This window comes from Panicum virgatum, chromosome 5N (genome assembly GCF_016808335.1).
Source record: "Panicum virgatum strain AP13 chromosome 5N, P.virgatum_v5, whole genome shotgun sequence".
Lineage (NCBI taxonomy): Eukaryota > Viridiplantae > Streptophyta > Magnoliopsida > Poales > Poaceae > Panicum > Panicum virgatum.
Window position 1 is genome coordinate 69,512,589 of NC_053149.1, and position 20,050 is coordinate 69,532,638.

The window sequence follows — 20,050 nt, forward strand, 5'->3', positions numbered from 1 at the left end:
GGAACGTTAATTAAAACAACTATGGTCTATGGCCAGTGCATTCATGGCATGTGCAAACCATAATAGTGAAATACAAGATGTAAAATATGACACGGAAATTTTATATCTTCTACTAACTTCACTTTTGAACATAAAAAAAACACTGTTATGAGAATACCTGAATCATGCCCTTTCCCTTTACTATCACCTATGTCAAGACAGAGCTGTCCCTTGGCAAGTATTTACCCGTACCAAGGTACCATGCCTTGCGACCATTTTAAAGAGAGTACCATAAGTGTATGCCAGCAGACTAGTAGGGGACCAGCAAGTTTCTAACACTATTCTATCAGAAAATGAGGCCTTCGTGAAAATTTTTAGACTTGGGTACTGTAGCACTTTCATTGTTATTTGGCAATTAATGTCTAATTATAGACTAATTAGACTTAAAAGATTCGTCTCGTCATTTACAGTTGAACTGTGCAATTAATTATTCTAATTATGGACTAATTAGACTTAAAAGATTCGTCTCGTCATTTACAGTTGAACTGTGTAATTAATTATTTTTTCAACTGCATTTAATACTTCATACATGTGTTTGAAGATTCGATGTGATGGGTACTGTAGGAAATTTTTTGAGAACTAAACAGGACCTGAGTAATATCATCTCTGACTCAGTGTGCAATGAGCAATATAGATAGATTTGCTTGTTGCATTTGTTTGCAAGGCCGGCTCTAGGGGTTGGGCGGCAGGTGCGACCGCCGGGGGCCCACGGGGTTAGGGGGCCCAAGATCATATATGTAACTACAGTATTAGTAGGTATAATAAGCTTTTAATTGAAAGTCCATTAAGCCAAATCATCCATCCAGATGACCAGGTCGAGCCCATGACGTGAGGGTGAGGCTGCTCCGAGGCTTGCAGACGATCTACTGGTCTGCTTGAGAGTGGAGGACGGAGAGGAGTAGAAGATTAGAGGAGACGACGATGCGATCTGATTTGTTCCACACCGCGCACGGCGAGCGGCAACTGGCAAGACAGCAACGCGATCACAATAAGCAACACTATTGTTAGTTTTTTATTACACTATTGTTATATTTTAATTGAGCTATACATATATTGCAAAATAATTTTTTATTCGTACTATATAGTATGATTTTGACACTAAAAATTAGTTGAATAGGCCATTATCTTCTTTCTCGCCCAAGGGCCTTAAAATTATAGAGCCGGCCCTGTTTGTTTGTTAAAGCTGCATCCATTCCTGAAACGGAAAGAGAAATCAGAAATATATACTGTCATGAGAAATGGGAAATCAGGTACTGAGATATTTGTAGAGTAGAGCGGAGGCCCATTTACAAATAATCAGGGGTATTGTTAATAATCGGATCGCGATCTGCATCAGCATATTTACTAATATCTCCTAAATCAGATCGCGATCCAAATCAGAAAGTATCTGAAAATATTCAGGGGCCTACCTGTAACAACTTGGACCGGCGACACGGGCACAACTGCCGGTGAGGTCCCCGCTGCTCGCTGCCGCCGGTGACCTCGGATAGACCCTCCGCCAGGTCAGTGAGCCTCTGACGAGTTCCCTCAGCGGCGGCGGCGCTGGCGCTGGGATACGGCACAAGCTCCTACAGCTCGGGGCTGCTGGCTTGGTCCCGCTCCTCGTTGCATTCCACTTGCAGCGAGGGATGGATCATGGCTGGAGGTCGACGACGGCGGCCGTCGTGGTGGTGGTGCTCGCGGCAGCGCACGAGTCTTTTTTTTTTTTTTGAGGGAGAGAGAGCTGCTCGAAACGGGCCACAAACGTTACTGGGCCGCACACCGTCATTTAATTTAATTGGGCCGCACACCTGCGGTTCATGGTGGTTCGGTTCAGCCAGGCGGAGTCCAACAAAGTCACCCCTACCCCCACCGGCGCCGCGCTTGCAGCCGCCGCCTCCCCCGTTCCTCCTCCTCGAGGTTTACTCTCCGGCCCCGCCGCCTCGGCGCATCCACTCCCAACCTCCATCGCTGACGCTGAGGCATCCTCCAGGCGCGCCGCTCGATTCATCGCCTTCCTTATCGCTGGCCTCGGCCTTCCTCTCTGCCGAGAAGGTGGGAGAAGCGACTCGCGCAGACGCTCGGCCCAGAAGGCGGCGCCACGTACGCAGAGGCGAGCGCGGCGACCGGCGAGAAGGTGCCGGCGGTCACGAGGCCGCCGCCGTACTGAGTTGGCTATAGCGTGGGGGGTTTTGGTCGGGAGGTGGAGAAGCGGAGGTGAGGTTATGGCTGCGCCGAGAAAGGGGACGGCGACGCCGCTGGGAGCCGTATTCTCGCCGGAGGAGACCAAGAGGGCCGTGGCGAGGGTGTCCGAGTCCATCGCGGACCGCCGCGCCGAGCTCGGGCGCCTCCAGGGCTTCGTGGCCGACAACGCCGCCCTCGTGTCCCTCGGCAACAGGCTTCCCGATGAACTCTCACACGACATCATGGTCTTTCCTTCTCTCCAGAATTCTGAAACAGTAGATGTCATGTCTTCATTTGGAGATAGATTTGGTAGCTTACCTGCTAGTATTTATTTTGATGAGATGAGTTTGTGGACGAGTCTGGAAACTAAACAACTATTAATTTATCCCCTCCAATCGTCCACTGCTTCGCATTGTGCGAAATTTGTTGCTATACATAGTGAATAAGGAGGTGAATTGGACTAAATTTGCAACCTCAGGATGTGGATGTAATAGTTGCTCCTCGTCTCACCATGTGTGCTTTATATACTTTGCAAACAACTTTTTTTTTTGGTAAAAGAACTATGTCTTGCAGGTTCCCTTTGGTGGCGCCGCATTTTTTCCAGGTCGTTTAATCCACACTAATGAACTCTTGGTATGGTTTCCATTGTGGAACAGTTTTGGTTTTCAGTCTACACGGGCCTATCAACCTATATGCTCACTAGTTGCATTATGGCTTAGGTACTTCTAGGAGAAGGGTACTATGCTGAAAGGTCTGCTAAGCAGACAACTGATATTTTGCGTAGGAGGGGGGTGGAGTTGGAAGCTCAAGTGGAAGCGATGAAGGCAACTATCTCTGACCTAGAAGCTGAGGCAAAATTCTTTGAGTCAACTGCCGTCGAGGCTTCTGTAAGGTTCCTTTCTCATTGTCATGTAATATATGGGCAATGGTTGACTAGTGTTTTACTTATTGAAGGTGACCATAGTATTAGTCTCCTTTTAGGCCACTGGGAAGTGGAGAAGAAAGAAAAATGATTAATTGATTACAACAGGCTTTCATTGACATGTAGACCCATCAATTGCAGTTATTGTGTCTTGGAGTGCAGAAAAACCTCCACCATAGCCTTCTTTTAGATTTTTGAAATACGGATGCTGCTTGCCAGTTCTTGCTACTAGGGCTAAATCGCACCCTGGAAAATGCTACACTGCTTACAGATGCTTAATACAAGCGATGATCTGACTATATAGTGTTTTAGGCACTTATGGTACAACAGTATAGCCTTGTAGACCTGATACAAACAGAGCTACTTTTATGCTTGTCCAGTTCACTCCATTTTGTGTTAACTTAAGTCAAAGCTGTTGCCATCTTGGTGTTCACTCTTCATTCTTTGTGTGCACAATTACATTAAATTGGATGCTTAATTATGTGGATGTGGGCAGGAGGGTCTAGTGGAAATCAGGGAAGAGTATGATGAAGACACAGAGAGTAATTCATCAAAAGGTAACTAGTTGGACTTTCCTTTTACTTATCTAATGGCAATAAACTAATATGCTTACTTCTTGTCTTTACGATTTGTTTGCCTCCTTACGAGTTCTTAATATATTGATATCTCATTATTAGTCTATTCCAAAGATATATCCTTGCTATCTTTTAAATCCTCCTGACATGGTAGAACATTCTTGTTCAGTAATCCTGAATTCGCCAAGTTTTAAGTTATCTTGCCGCAAGTTGATCTCCCTATTTCATTTTGCAAGCAAATGATGGCTTTAAGGGTGTATATTGTACTTTTCTATATATGTTTAGGCATGACATGATGACATGCTGTTCTGGTTATATTATTATCCCTCTCGATTGTACAAAGATGGCAGTTAACTTTTGGTGCTTATATGCATAGCAAGCAAATTGATTCTTCTGCTTCGACATGACTGTTTTAGTGTTTTTTTTACTTGTCTACTTCAGATGCTTCAGTTGCTAGCGGGGGCAGGTCAGATAAAGATAAGGAACATGCTCGGATAATGGCAAGGTTAGATGAACTAGAAATGGAAGAAAGGGAAGCTGGAAGTACTTCTGAAGAAGAAGATGATGGGGGCGCTGGAACAAGTGTGGATGGTGAGGAAAATGAGGAATCTGGAAATGCTTTAAGTGATGGCAATGAGCACCAGAGTTCCAGTTTTGGCACTTCATTTTCTAGAAACGGTGGTGATGGTGACGATGATGAAGATGATGAGGGTGCTGGAACAAGTGAGGATGATGAGGAAAATGAGGAATCTGGAAATGTTTTAAATGATAGGAGTCATGGGAATATCCAGGTACATGTTTCTAAACAGATCTGACTTATGATAGATTGGTTCATGTGCTGGAATTATTTATTTTGATCCCCTGACTAATAGCTGAAGAGTGCACTAAAGAAGCCTGGAGGCATTTCCCAATCCCATACACCATCTGCCCACACATCTCATCCAGTATTTCCTGACCAAACTTTTGTTTATCCTTCTTTGTAGACATTCTGCATTGTTCCTGCATGAACAGCTTATTAATTTGTACATTTTCCTTCGGTCCTGACATTGCATTTTTTTTTTCTCATTTGCAGATAACAAATTCTGAAGTCCGGGTTCGTAAAGGTTAGTTCTGCTCAATGGTTTGATGCAACTTTTAGCATAGTACTACTGACACCTTGTTCATGTATTGTGGCTGGAGATGGAACTGAACTTCTCTCGGCACTTTATCTGCCTGTTATATGCTTATTCTTGTGTTACCCCACATGTTCTACTTGCAGCTGTTTCTTTTGAAGATGACAAACATGTAGTTGGTTCGTCAAAGTCTCCTTCCTTGCCACTGGATCCATCTTACCCTGCTCCAGGGTTGAAGGTACTGCCTGTTTTACTCCTTGCATAACTTCTGCCTGCATTCCTTTACCTGCATAAATCTCTCAGCGAGAATTTTTCTTCAGTGGACTTGTACACTGACATTGTGGAACATGTACCACAGTTCACTGTTACCCCCATGTTTTAATCATTTTTTCTAATATATATTTGCAGGGTTCTTCAAACCCACCTCCATCTCCTGAGCGAAAGATAATATCAAGTGGGCGACAGGTCTTTTTCTTGTGCTGTGTCAGATGTATTTCTTCACCCTCTGAACTTGCACCTGAACTTTAGTTTGTTGACTTATTCACCTTGCAGGCCTTTACAGGATCCATTGTTGAACGTGATGACAATCTTTTACCCATTCAACCTCCAGGCAGTAGTTCTTTGGCGAAAGTAAGTTATTTTCTGTTTCTTCCTCTTATTTTGAGTCTCTCGCTGTCGCTACAGAAATCCGCATTGACCTGTTCTCTTACTATTTTCATGAATGGTTGGCAGCCTGGTACCTCTGCTTCTTCAAGGCCCATGTCTAGATTCAAGATGCAGATGCAGATGCAGAAAGGAGAGCGGTGATTCTCCACACCAGGATGGATCTTTGCGGCCGGTACCTGCATGTGGGACAATCACAAGTAGTGTCGATACTGTTCGCACGAATTTTATCTGGGAAGGAAACATGTCCTTGTGGAGTGATCAACTTGTACGGACCGCGGAGCGCATGTTCAGTGAAACTGTTTGTGTATACATGGCCTGTTCAGTACTTCAGTTAGGTTGTCGGTGATGTCTCTCTTCTAGAACCCTTTGTATCTACAGGTTGCAAATCCTTCAGCCAAACAGATGTCCAAAGATGAAGCGCAGGAGACGTACGGTAACCAATCGATGTTGTGGAAGATGAAGATAATGAATTAGAAGATCGATCGAAATTAAATTCATGGAAATGAAGCAAAACAAGAAAAAGGTGACGGGAGGGTTTGTTGATTAATCTGGGCCGTTCAGACATGGTATTAGTTAACCATCAGCAGGGGAAGTAGGTAAAAGAATAACAGGAGAGCTTTGGCCAATAAATTAATTACAGATTGAGTTCTAGCTTGCTGTTCCTAGTTGTGCTGTAACAGAGTGTCATGACATGGTCAGTAGCTGCCGCTGCCGGGGAGCGCCGTGAAGCCGTCAGCTCGACAAGTGGCGTCTCTGCTTCCCTCGGCGCCGTCGCGCACCAGATGCTATCTCTCACGTGTTTCACCAGCAAGGAGGGAGGAAGAAGCTGCCCTCTGCATGTCAGCTCCACCTGTTATTTTATCCACTTGTTAATCTTCACAATGATTACTCCTCGTTTTAAATTATTAGTCGTTTTAATTTTTCTAGATTTATAGATTTTACTATACATCTAGCTAGATATATATTATATAGAAAAATTAAAATGATTAATAATTTGGAACGGAGGGAATAGCTAAGAGCGAAATGCTAATCAGGCGGAACAATAATGATACTTTGAAAACCTCCAATTCTCCTTGCATTGTTGAAATGTTACCAAACCTTGAACTTTTCATGATCGATCAACCAAGTTAATTAACATTCTTGTCTTGTGTGTTGGTTTTTGCGTTGGTATCTTGTCTGCCTACCGGTTTTTGCGTTGGTATCTTGTCTGCCTACCGCAACATAAGCGTGATGGCATGTAGACGTCTGCATGATGCAGACGGAAGATGTTTACACAGTAGCTATAGCTAGATCGACGTACGACAACGACTTTGGGTGATTTGATGGGTATATTTGATCCGTTCGGCAGCCAGCTCCAGCTCCAGCCCAATAGTATTTTTCTCTCACACCACTCTAGCCACCAGCTCCAGCTAGCAAACAGTATTTTTCTCTCACACTACTCCAGTCACCAGCTCTAGCCCAGCGAACAGAGCAATTGCGTGCCGCCGTCAGGCTGCCTTTGTCGTGCAGTGCAGCCAACCAGCCATCCATCCATCCACATATCCTCATCAGCATGCAACCTCTCTCTGCACTACCATGGGTTGGGCGGAGCACGCGCCCCGGTCGGCCCGCCTTACCGTAGAAACCACTGCAAAGCCAAGACATAGCTAGGCATGCTGCGGTGGAGGCGAAAGGTGCTTTTATTTCCTGATATTCCCCTTCTCTCCATCTGATCCCTTGCTGTCCTTATTACTACTAGCCACGCCTATACTTATATAATAGTGTGCAGTGTATGGTAAAGAAGTGAAACTAAGGCCTCGTTTAGTTGCGCCCATAAATTTTTTGAAATTGAATCTTTGCACATTTAAAGTATTAAATATAGACTAATTACAAAACCAATTGTAGAACTTGTCTGTAAACTACGAGACGAATCTAATGAGTCTAATTAATCCATCATTAGAGCATATGTACTGTAGCAATTCAGTGTCTAATCATAGTCTAATTAGACTCATTAGATTCGTCTCGCAATTTACAAGCAAACTATGCAATTCATTTTTTTATTTCATCTAGATTTAATACTTCATGCATGTAAGATTCTCTTTCGATGTGATAGATTTAGAATTTTGAATTTTGCAACTAAACAAGGGCTAAACTAATTAGAAGTAGTACTGTATAGTGTATGATAAAGAAGAAATGTTAGTTATTAGGCATTTTTTTTCTTGAAGCATGCATGCGTGAGTGAGTGTGTCCAAGAAGATCAATGTTTCGGTGACCCACTGATCAAGAACTAGCAAGTTCTCTCATGCATATATATAATGAAATATACCTCGGACTTATCTGAAGAATGAAATATTCTGTTGTTCAGTTTATAAAGCCTGAAATGCATGAGGGATATACAGGGTTTTCACGCACGCATGAGGCTTTGTGTGGTCAGGCCGTGCGTGAGCGTGACCCTGCCCCATCTATCAGCACATAGATAGCAAACACATACGTGTGCGCTGTAGGAGATGACTGACTGGTGAGTGGTGACCAACCCTTGTAGCTACATACGGTCTACATGCATATACGTACGTTGTCAACAGTGACATATAAATCTGGTCCGCAGCCTAACGAGCTAGTACTACTACTACGTACGACTTGTCATGCTCACACTCCCCGGCCGGCCTAGCTATAGTTACGTACTCAGCGTAGTCCGTGCAGGCTCCATCTATGATCGATATAATGCGAACATATCTGATCTGCTGGAAACCACATTCTTCATGAAAACGCGTGCAAACTACGATAAAAAAACCATCTAAATTCACTAAAAAAACACACATGTAGATGATACGATGATACACAATCCTGTAAAATATCTTGTCTAAATTCGACTTTGTTTGTGAGATATAAAAATAACAAATTTCTAACAAATCATCTGGGCACCTTTCTGGTTTGAAATTTGTTATTTTTATATCTCACAAACGAAGTCGAGTTTGGAAAAGATATATTACAGGGTTGTGTATCATTATATCGTCTACATGTATGATTTTTTTAGTAAATTTAGATAATTTTTTTACCGTAGTTTGCACGAATTTTCACAAAGGTGTGTGTTTCTTGCTTCTTGCTTGATTGGCTATATCGTTGCCGCGCGCCGGGCTGGGTCGTCGATCGTACACACACGTGCGGCGCGTGCGATCGAGAGCGCACACGTGTATACCCACCATAATATGCGTGTCGATATCGAGCGCGGTTGCTGTCACGCCGCAGGCCACATGCATGCGATAGATACCTACCTCGACCTGCTGCGAGATTATTACAGTGCTGATCGACCATAACATTTCTTCTTTTAGCATCTTATTAATTACTCCCTCCATTCCATTTGATCTTTTTGACTTCAAATTTGACCACTTGTCTAAAACATTATGTGCAAAATATTATTTTTATTTGGAAAAAATTCAGTTTACACCCTTAAACTATCACAGAAGTCTGATTTTCAACCTTAGACTACAAAACCGGATGCAAAAGGCCATCGAACTGTCGAAACCGTGCAAATTTGGCTCTTTAGGTAGTTTTGGAGGTGGTTTTCCATTTTGTGAAAGTAAAAAAAAACTAATTTAATATGAAAAAACATAACTAATTCATTCTAAATTAGAAAAATATAAAACTTGTACCAAAATTTTAATAAAAATGCCATCTATCTATTTGTGCATTGTTTGGAATTATTTGAATATTATATGATTAAGTTACTAGTTTTTATTACTTTTTCTAAAAATATTAGGAATAGGAATAAATCAAATGAAAATGGCTCCCAATAGAGCACCGACAGATATATAACATTTTAGAAAAATTTTGGTACTGGTTTCATATATTTCTGAATAAAAATGATTTATTTATGTATTTTTTAGACTAAACTATTTTTCTCTAATTTTCACAAATGGAAAACCACCCAAAGGTCCTAATTTGTTCGGTTTGGATAGTTCAATGGCCTTTTATGTCTGGTTTTGTAGATTAAGGTTGAAAACCAGACTTTCGTGATAGTTGGAGGGTGAAAATTGGACTTTCCCCCTTTTTTGTTGTGGTTTGTTTTATGGGTACAAGTTCTTCAAAAATAACTTAAATTTTACCAATAATCACTTCTTTTATTCTGGTTTGCTTTATCAATACAAGTTCTTCAAGTATGATTTAAATTAACTATGTTTGCAAAAACTTTTTGAATAAGAAGAGTGATTAAACTTGAGGTAAAAAATATCAAACGAATTATAATGTGGAACATAGGGAGTAGTTTCTTTCCTTTTATAAATTGTGAGAACATGAAAATTATTATCGATGCCCACTAGCATGCATATACATGCTAGCTCGGCTCGCGCGCGGTGGTTGCATATATAGCAGCATTGCTAGTGAAGCATGGCGATCAGGTGACGTGCCGGCCTCCTCGCTAGCTACTTGATCTGGCCCGTCACCATGTAGTTAATCGGTTAATTGGTGCAGGTGAGTGAAGTTGGCAGCATGTCGTTGGTGAGTTAGGGTCACAAGCTATGCACATCTGCGCTACATTAATTGACAGTTCAACGTTAGCTTCTTTGAGTAGAATTTGACCTAAATGACGACTGGTTACTTTTTAACAGCACTAGTTCCTTTTTTTTTCTTTACATGGGAGTAACTCCAGCACCAATCTCTAACATATAATCATGGGATATTTCCATGATGTGACGATATAAAATGTATATGTAACTGCATATATAGGTCGATCATGCATGATGTGGGCCTCTGACCTATTGTTTTCTCTAGTTGTTCCATAATTAATCCCAAAACCAAAGAGATCCCGGCCTAGCTATGTGGTACGCTTAGGTATAATCACCCCGTTCGGCTGGTGGGGTGGGGGCTGCTCTTGGCGGCGGCGGCAGCAACCAGCAGCAGAAGCAACCAGCAGCAGCGAGCAGCACAGCAACAGACGGAAGCAGCCCCCACCCCACCAGCCGAACGGGGTGAATGTTTCTTTCATGAGTCCAAGTTAGTGCCAAATTCAACAAGTGCTCACCACTGTTCACTAATGATCGCTCCGTCGGCCATTATCGACTTGTCAAAAACTTCATAGTTTGATTCTATTAAAGACCACTATATATGCATGGATGCTTAATTATTATTGATTCGCGGCTAATAAAGCGTATCCAAGTGTATTTACGTACCTTCTGCTGATGAGATTGTGAGAGCCCTAGCTTCTCGGCCAAGTACTTCATCACCATCTCCACCTTCATGTTGCTGTCCCTGCGGGAAAATTAGTTTGAATGCATATTATTTGAGATCGATGTCTATAGACCTTTCAACTCATAATGCTCTCATTGCATAATGGAAAGTTCATTTATTTGATGGGTACTACTCATACATACATATCTAGAAACTAAAAGGCTAGCTACTAGCTAGCTATAGATAGGTCTTTCAGACAATAACAAAGCAATGAGAGCTGCATTATTGCAGATACAAACATAGTATACCACTGTTAAGCATTTAATCTTTGGGAATATCTATTAGAAAACAGTGTCTCTTCTTGTAATTTATTTGGATAAGCTAAGTTCCAAATTTTATCTGTTGGATTAATAGTATCCAATCAATCAGCAAGTCAACGTATAGGCACACATCCAATGGTCAGAAAGATTAATTGGCTTATACTTGGAGACCAAATAGTAATGCAATTAAGAGCTGTTCATCATATAATACGATAGGAAAGAAAATTACTTGATTCTTAAGTAGCTCTTTGGTATCTGCGGCAAAATAGGCTCTCTAACTCTGCAAGCATCAAAAGAATAGTTAAGTACTTTGCAGTTTGCATTTCCACGCAACATGAACAAGGACAGCCTGAAAATCTAAACAATAAGCTATCATCTACGCCTTGTTGCAATTGCAGTATTATCAGATGTCAGATGCATTATTCACCTAATATGGTATGGTACATAGAACATATGCTTATGTCTTAGTAGGTATGTTGTATGGATGCATGGTATGTATGATCAGAGGTATGCCTTATGCACAGATACGCATGTACAGTGGTGAAGATTGATGTGGGCATGTATGCAACTTACTGGTTGGGAGCTGCTTGAAGTTTCAGCCACAGCCCGGCGGCCGCCTCCGTTCGTCGCGGCGGGCTAATGACTCTCATGGCATCGCCGGAGGTCCTGAACGGAGGCATAAACGGCAAGGACGGCGCCGACAAGGACCCGCTCGCCGCCGCCGGTCGATACCGTCCGCGCCCGTACGTCTGGTAGCTCCTAAGGGGCAGCGGGAACATCGGCGGCCTCATCCTCGCGTTTCGCTTGTCGTAGGTGAACAAGTCCAGCTCCATAGGAGGCGGGGCCGGATCCGTACTGTTGTTGTCGCCGGAGGAGGAGGCGGAGGACGACGACGCCGCGGCGGCGAGGCCTAGCTGGAGCCAGTCTCCGTCGTCTCTTGCGCCGGCGCCGCCCCGGGAGCTCGTGCCGGCCGCTGCGGCTGGCTCGTCGTCGTCGGCCATGGCGAGCCGTGGGGATCTTGACGGCTTGCGGTTGTCTTGCCGCGCGGCCGCCGCCGATGCCTCCAATTGGGCGGCGATGCCGACGCAGTACTGGACGGGGTGGTAGCACGGCTTTCTGCTGCTCTTGCCGTCATGGTGCAACATGTTCCTAGTTGTTGGGACCATGGCGGCGGCGACTTGCTGTTGCTGCTGACCTCGACCGTGTGGTACGTCTCATGTCTCGATCGATCGATCTCTCTCTAGCTACAGCCTACAGCTCATCGATCGTGTGGTGCATCTCATATCCCAATCCTTTAACTTCCAGCATCACGGCTCTGCTAGATGAGTGCAAAACAGCTACTGGCTAGTTATTTATATATATGCATGTATGGATCAAGAAGAGATACATACATCTGTGAAGGAGTTAGATAGAAGGAAAGATCAAGAAGCTAGCTGAGAGAAATGACTTGAAAGGGAGGAGGAGGAGGAGGAGGAAGAAGAGGATTCTCCTATTGGGGAGCAAGCTAAAGGGGAGAGCTATGCTAGAGCAGTAGGAGTCTAGGAGATGATGAGGGCCTCACTTTCCCTTTGGTCTCGAGCCTGGACGTTTGTGGCCAAGAGATCAAATAGGGGCCATCTAATCAGCGCGCGCGCGCCAGGAGCCCAGCGAGCGCGCGATCTCCGACAGGGCCGCGTTTTTTCCTTTTAGGTAATATTTCTCATCCTCCACTTTCTTATTTGGAAACTTATAACTTATACATAAAAGTTTTGTGTATAATTTTTTCCAAACTACTACTCAGGGAATATTTTTTCACCAAAATTTCGTGATACACAAAATTTTTATGTATAACTTATTTCAATCAACTTCGCAGAAGATATTCTTTAGCATAACTTTTCTATGATATACAACTTACATGTATAACTTTTTTAAGAAAACTTATCGGAGGATTTTAGCATAACTCCCACGATAATATTATCAGAAAAATTTCTCGCACAACTTTTACACATAAGTTCACTATATCCAACTTTCCATAAAAATTTTTTAGCATAATTTCAATGAAACATTTATCAAATAAAAACTTCTCAAGAGATAACATAATAGAATGTAAAAATATTGGTAAAGAAAACTTAGTTTAACCGAACTCAAAGGAACACTTTAGAAAGAAAAGGAAAAAATGTAAAAGTAATACGTGTGCTGTGTGCACGAGAGTCTCACGTACGGGCTTAAACTAGACAGCTAAACCTCTGTCTCATAGATAGACATACACGAGTACACGACATACTCACGCAGGCATATTGAGTTGCTGTCTCGTCGTGCGTCAGGAAACCTACTAACGCCCGTTTGTTGAATTGGATTTCCGGATCAAATAGTTCCTTGCGGAAGCTAGCGGAGAGAGAAAACAAATTAAGAAAAGGATGCATAATAAGCCTATAAATTATTCACTTTATGACTTAGCACGTCAACTGAGTCTCTCATATGCTTATATGCACATACTTTTAACCCATTTTACTTTTCAGGTGATAGCTGATAAATAATCAAAGTGTATCGACTTGGAAGTGCTTTTATAAATCTTGCTATATATGCACTCATTTTTTAGTAGTTGTAAAAAAAGGTGTTCACATTCAGGACACCCTTTATTAGCGTGTGTTTTGTGTCGAAAATTAGTTAACATTACTTTAAGGTTATGCATGCCATGATCTTGCAGTAGAATCGATATCTGTGGGATTGGTAGAGAGGATGGAGGCTGCTAGTGATATGCAGACAGATCGAGGTGTAGCGCCATGCATAGGCTTCAGGGAGAGTATTTCAGAATGAAAACGGTAGGAGAGTGGGAGCAAGTGAAGTGTCTTGTACGTTGAGGTGACAGCATGGCAACTCCACTACCCTTGCTAACCTTTTGTTCCTACAAATCCGTGACCAAGGTTATTACTGCTATGTTCAGCCCAGGACCCCAGGTGTAGCTTTTCACCACCCTTGATGAGCAACTGCAGCGTTTCCCTTTATTTCTCCCTTTCTTACTGCTGTGTAATTAATTATTCTTATCTACTTAATCAACTGGAAATGAATGGCATATAATTAAGAGAGAAGTTCTTCGGTACCTTTCTGTGGAGGTTATGTTGTTATGATCCTGTTAAGCTTAATTAGACATTGTCATGTCCCTGTTCAGCTACTAGCAGCTGGTCACTTCGCAAGATTCCAAATCTGATCAGAAACCTTAAGCTTCTGATGCTAAAGTCTGATAAGAACATTTGTTCACATCAGCAAAATATCACAAAAGATATTGCATATATACATGAACGGAAATGGTACTCTTTTTTACGAAAATAAGAAGCGATGCCTTTTTTGGGGGGAAAGTACATGATATATATGTTCTTTTTACAAAAATTAAATAAACACACACCAACTGTCTATTCCACCAGTCTTAATCTGATTACATATATGTCGACTGGTGGTGAAGGAAATGTAGTGCTGCCTGATAAGTACATAATAATTTAATTATGTAGTGCAAGCTCTGAAACGCGACATCACTGACAAGCATCTTAAGTACCAATGATTATGAGAAGATTTACGCATGAGTAATTGTTTATGGAGAAATTTGCAATGATCGAAAAAATAGGAGCCGTACATCTGATAAAATCATACGGTGATGAAGGTAGGAAGTACCTAGAAGTATCTAAGATAAAGTATTTGGTACTTCCAAAATGTAGGACCAAGTACCAAAAAATGAGATTGAATACTAATTTAATTTAATTTTTATAAATACTTTCCATAGATCAACGGCTAGAAAAAAGTTCAAGATAAAAGTACCCGAAAGTACCCATTGGTATTTTACAATCATTGTAAAAGAGCTCTTGTTTATGAAGAGAATGTCCGTGTGCAACACGACTGCACTGGATTTACTTAATTTTTCCTAAAAAATGTTACGTTTTCAAGTACCACTTTAGCTGCTGACAGCTATATATATATATATATATATATATATATATATATATATATATATATATATATATATATATATATATATATATATATTTGTACTGCTGAAGTATAAGAATGATATGCATTATTTATTTAACATTCAGACTATAATACACAAAAATTACATAAGTATTTTACCCAACTTCCATAATTCTTTAAAAAGAAACTTTCAACAATTAAACTGATGGAACAGTACTTACTGTGTCTCATATGTTCTTGTAAACAAATATTCACATATTCTTGTACCACATGCATGCATTTTCCAATATAAGTTGACAGCTCTCAGTTGACTCCAACTCTAATCATTTTAAATTTGATTAATGGCAGCTCATTACTGTAAGGTTGTGAGCAGACTATTAATTCCGTGAAATTATTACATCAACTTGAGCATCGTATAAGTACGTATCTTCAGGAATTAATGCTTGATTTACAGCAGGCAATCGGCTGGGCACTTAGTTGTCAATCATTGCCGGTCACTACTGCAGAAATGTACAATAGTCCCCGTTGGGAACTAGCTTTTATCCCGGTTTTCCAACCGGGACTGCTTAGCCGGGACAAATGTATCCGATCTTTTTATCCCGACAACTATGCAACCGGGATAAATTGATTTTTCACAAAAAAAAAAATCAGCGCCGTGTGCGCACGCAGGCCAGCTTGTCTGCGCACACGTCCTCTTCTCCAGTTCCAAATATTTCTCCATAATTACAATAACAAAATCAATTACAATCACAAAACAATCATTCACAAAATCAATCACAAGCACAAAAGAATCCCGGTCCATATACATATTTGGAAAATAAAGTAAAAGATTCACAAGCACAAGCACAGAAGAATCACGGTCCATATACATATTTGGAAAATCAATCACAAAATCAATGACAAACACAAAATCATTCACAAGTACAGAAGATTCCCGTGGCCTGGCCAAGGCCGTGCTACACCGGCCGCAGCCCGCTCGCCGGGACTAGGCCGCACTGCTCGCAGGGGCCACGCCGAGCTGCCGCTCGCCGGGGACTGGCCGCGCGCCGCTGCTCGCGCGGGGCGTGGCCGCGCCGCTCGTCAGGACCTAGACGCACCTCTCGCCAAGGCCACGTCGAGCCGCCACTCGCGGGGTCTGGCCTCGCCGCACACGCCGGACACCGGGACCTGGCCGCGCCGCCCACGCCGGACGCCGCGACTTGGCCGCGCCGCCCACTCCGTGGCCTAGCTGCGCTTGGGGCCCTGGGGCGCAGGCCGCTTGGGGTCCGATGGAGATGAGGGAGAGAGAAGAGAGGATAAGTGTGGGGAGAGGATGACTGGGTGGAGATCTAGGAGTCGTGGGAGATGAGAAGATAAGGAGGGAGAGAGAATGGCAGACGACTGCACAAAATTCTTTTGTCCCGGGTGTCCGCTTGGTCCGGGACTAAAAATGCCGTTTTGATCCCGGTTGGTGGCTCCAACCGGGACAAAAGGGCTGCGGGACTTTTTGTCCCGGTTGGAGCCACCAACCGGAATAAAATGGGGGCTTTTTGTCCCGGTTGGTGTCTCCAACCGGGACAAAAGGCCCCCTTCCCCCCGCTGGCCCGGCTAGCCGTTGGACCCGGGACAAAAGCCACCTATTGTCCCGGGCCCAAAGGCTGCCGGGACAAATGGCCAGGAACAAAGGCCTGTTTTGTAGTAGTGGGTAAGGCCATCACGTAATGCAGGAGAGATTATTAAAGAAAAACATTTCAACTAAACAAAGATCAAGGGAGTGCATGCATCCATGCATGGGCCATCTGATCTCTCCAGCATGTAGACGACATATCTACTATAGTATCGGCCTCATGGCTCATGATGAGGACAAAACTACTACTCTGTTGGACTAGTACTGGCGGAGCTGCACAAGAACACAATAGTCTATCTACCACATAAACAGAAAACAAATGTGCAAGGTCAACGACAATTGTATTTGATGTCCATTTAGTTGATTTATTATAGGATCATTGTGCTGAGACGCTCAAGGTTGCAATCATGTTCACTGACGGAGCCCTCACGTACACGTCGCATGCATCTCATATACGCTTTGTAAATTCAGTATTTATAAAATATGGAGGACGTATCAATTCAAACCAAGAACTGCTGTGCTGTTGATTTGGTCGCTCTAATAATCCACAATACACAATGTGTATTGTTCTCAGCACAACCACGAGCGGGAAGAAGCAGTTTGCTCAATCACATTGGTGGACTAGTCACAAAACATCATTGTCTATGATCATTGAAATCACCGTTTCATTTTGTGCATGATCAGATATGTATGGCACATGAAGAATGGGATAACACAGTAGTTTGTAATCTACGGCCGTATAGTCCTCTTCTAGTTTCGGTTGAGGTGTGCGTACGCCCCTTTTTGGACCACGTTGTAAACTTTGAACAATCTTTTCTTCTTAGTGAAATGATACGCAGCCCTCCTGCGTATGCTCGAAAAAAAGAAGAAGAATGGGATAACTTCCATTGTTTTGGGGAAATTATCAAGGTCTACTACTTGATTACTTCATCCATTCCGTTAACACAGTAGCTTATGGGGGCACTAAATTTTAATTGCTAACACTTGCTTTGCTATTGCTGAAAGTAATCAGGTTCAGAGAAACAATATTGACCAGAGTAGTGGTTTTGTTTTGCTTTGTTAAAGTTATCTTGGACACATTGTGGATCGGTGCCATATATGGGCAATCCTGGCCACGAACCTTTCTTTGTGCCAGAGACATTCAGCAAATGGATATTCTGGCATTATATTAAGTACACAACCGTATAGAATGTCAACACTTTCAGATGTCATGCTAGCATATATACATGCATATATGGATTACGTGCTGATCACTACCTGGTACCTGCAGTATAAAATAACTCTCATGGTCTTAATCTTCATGCATCGATGTTGGAATAAAGAAATATATAGGAAGAAATGATCTATCAACAAGGTAGGTAGTACTCCTCTTGTATAAGAAGATATATGCTGAATTCACTCCTATGCAGATAGTGATAAAAGCATGTCTGTTGAACTCTCCAACTGTTCCTTTCTTTAGATCATCGTCGATCTCTTTCTCTCTAGAGGTTTCAAATCCAAACTGATTTCCTGTTTATGGTTTGTACAACTGATCTGCCTTCGGTTAGCAAGACAAATTCTTCAGCAGTGAGAAAATGACAGTAGTAGTCCAATTAAATTCAGGTGGCACATTTTTGCTCTCTGATATGATGCACTGACTGATTGGTGATTGTCTGGATAGCTTTACAAATAAGCTTGCCATCCATAAGGTACATTGAGATTCGAGAGGCTGAGTAGCCCTGATGCTAACAGGAAACAGATAAACATTGACTAAGTCTCCATAGGATGATGCGAAGATGACACCGACCAGTCAGCACGTCGAAAGCACAACAAAGGCAGCTGAAAGGTCCCTATATATAGATTTCGGTAGACAAGTAGGGTCTGTATCTGTATCTTAGGGATTTTTTTTGTATTGATTTCGGATATGAACTAAAACAATCCCCAAATCAGAACAGTCCATTAGTACCACACAATTTCTGAATTCCTAATTTTCTGAGTATTAATTGTTCAATAATCTTTAAAACACGAAGCGTGGGTCCATTCTCTGGCACAAGATTGGGCCACGTCTATAGTAAAAAAAATAACCGTTGGATCGGGCACGAACGGGAGGAAGCGTCCCTGGCCGACTCCGCCCTCCAGCTCGGCGTGCACCGCAGGCTGCCTGCTTGGTCCTGCGCCGCACGGGCGCCGCCCTCGTCCTCCAGCCACACCGTCGCCTCCATCCTGTTCCTGGGCGCGGACGCAGCCCCGGGCTCATCGGCGGCGCCGCAAGGAGCCTCGCAGGCGGCCACGAGAGCCTGCTCAGGGAGGAGTTGAGCCAGCGGACGGAGCAGCGGAACAACCAGCGCGGGGAGAAGAGGCGGCCCATGGGGGCAGAGGCGCCAATTGCTGGAAGACGACGACACCGCCGGCAAAATCCGCCGTGGGCGCCCATCCATGGACCGATTGCTTCAGCCTCGACCTCTGCCTCCGCACCAGGGAACCTCCCCCACCCCTCGGGCGGAGCCCTAGTTGACTGCACAACGGCTCGCCGTCGACGCAAAGAAGCCACCGTCGCAGCCATGGCCGGCCCTCATGGTAAGCTGACCCACCCGGGCCTTCCCTCCTTCAATTCGTCGCAGAAATGGAGCCGCCGTCACCCGGCGTGTGGAATGATGCTGCCGGTCAACGCGTCACTGAGTGCTGCTGCGGCCGATGTGGGTGTCCTCCGCATGATAATGTAGCCACTGCAGGTTTCCTTGATTCATTCCTCTGCTCTGCTCGCCCTTGATTAGCTGTTGCACACCAAGTGCTCGAACAAATGTCTGTGAGACGGATCTTTCATCTTGATCTGCTGGCTTGGTGCCGCTCTTCTTCCTAGGCACTGTCGTATGCTGCTCTGGGAAACATAGAAGCAACTGGCCAAGCCTCTTTTTGCTGCGAGATGCGCTTGTGCCAAGAAGATGGAACAAGCTAGCTAGTTGATGCATGTTAACACTTCTGCTTACAACTGATTTTCCAAATCCATATAAAAATAATGGTGGATCACAAAAGTTTGAATCTTGTCATAAATGCTAGGACAGGTTATAGAGAAAAAATAAAATGCTGAAAGTACATATATTGGCCACTGGTCTACCCATTTCTTCCAAGTTATGTGGAATAGCTATGTGTGTCCCTTGTGCATGATTCAGAGAAGCTTACATATTATTCATGCTGTAGCTCTGATTGATTCAAGTTCTGGAGATGAGAGTGCCAACAGTTGACTGTATCATCAGGCGTGGAGGGCAAGCAAATCCGATCTGTGAGTTGTGTCAAGCAAGGGATGAATCGACAATACACCTTATGGCCAAGTGCTCGTATGGAGAAAAAGTGTGGAACATGGCGGTGGCATGAATCAACCGGTGATCCCCCAACTTAATGATGTGCTTAGAATGGTGGGCTGGAACAACTGCTGCAAACAACATACAATCACACTTGCAAGTCATCATAGACACAATGTAGAATCTACGGAAGGAGCATTGTCGGGGGCTCCTCGAAAACAGGACACAGAGGTCCTCATAGTTCCAGAGGTCATCATGCCAGACCTACAGAACTTCAGTTTAGTGCAC

The 20,050-nt window shown here is 43.3% G+C and overlaps 2 protein-coding genes across 4 annotated transcripts; one reads left to right on the top strand and one right to left on the bottom strand.

Moving 5' to 3' along the window:
* Positions 1–1,862: 1,862 nt before the first annotated feature.
* On the top strand, positions 1,863–5,902 carry LOC120673410 (RNA polymerase II subunit 5-mediating protein homolog). 3 transcript variants are annotated; one of them, XM_039954228.1, is made up of 11 exons: positions 1,864–2,447; positions 2,776–2,835; positions 2,922–3,089; positions 3,621–3,681; positions 4,141–4,490; positions 4,572–4,643; positions 4,772–4,802; positions 4,958–5,049; positions 5,220–5,276; positions 5,364–5,441; positions 5,544–5,823. In XM_039954228.1, the coding sequence occupies exons 1-11, from the start codon at positions 2,244–2,246 to the stop codon at positions 5,616–5,618; spliced, it is 1,248 nt and encodes a 415-aa protein (XP_039810162.1). In that variant the 5' UTR covers positions 1,864–2,243; the 3' UTR covers positions 5,619–5,823. The 3 variants fall into 3 exon arrangements, with proteins under 3 accessions (XP_039810163.1, XP_039810162.1, XP_039810165.1); XM_039954231.1 differs by having other exon boundaries at positions 1,866–2,447; positions 2,987–3,089; positions 5,544–5,902; XM_039954229.1 differs by lacking the exon at positions 4,572–4,643 and having other exon boundaries at positions 1,863–2,447.
* A 93-nt stretch (positions 5,903–5,995) lies between these two features.
* On the bottom strand, positions 5,996–12,543 carry LOC120673411 (protein LAX PANICLE 2-like). The gene is made up of 5 exons (XM_039954232.1): positions 12,331–12,543; positions 11,513–12,254; positions 11,169–11,219; positions 10,622–10,700; positions 5,996–6,327 (listed from the first exon to the last, which is right to left on the bottom strand). The coding sequence occupies exons 2-5, from the start codon at positions 12,103–12,105 to the stop codon at positions 6,112–6,114; spliced, it is 939 nt and encodes a 312-aa protein (XP_039810166.1). The 5' UTR covers positions 12,106–12,254; positions 12,331–12,543; the 3' UTR covers positions 5,996–6,111.
* Positions 12,544–20,050: the final 7,507 nt, after the last annotated feature.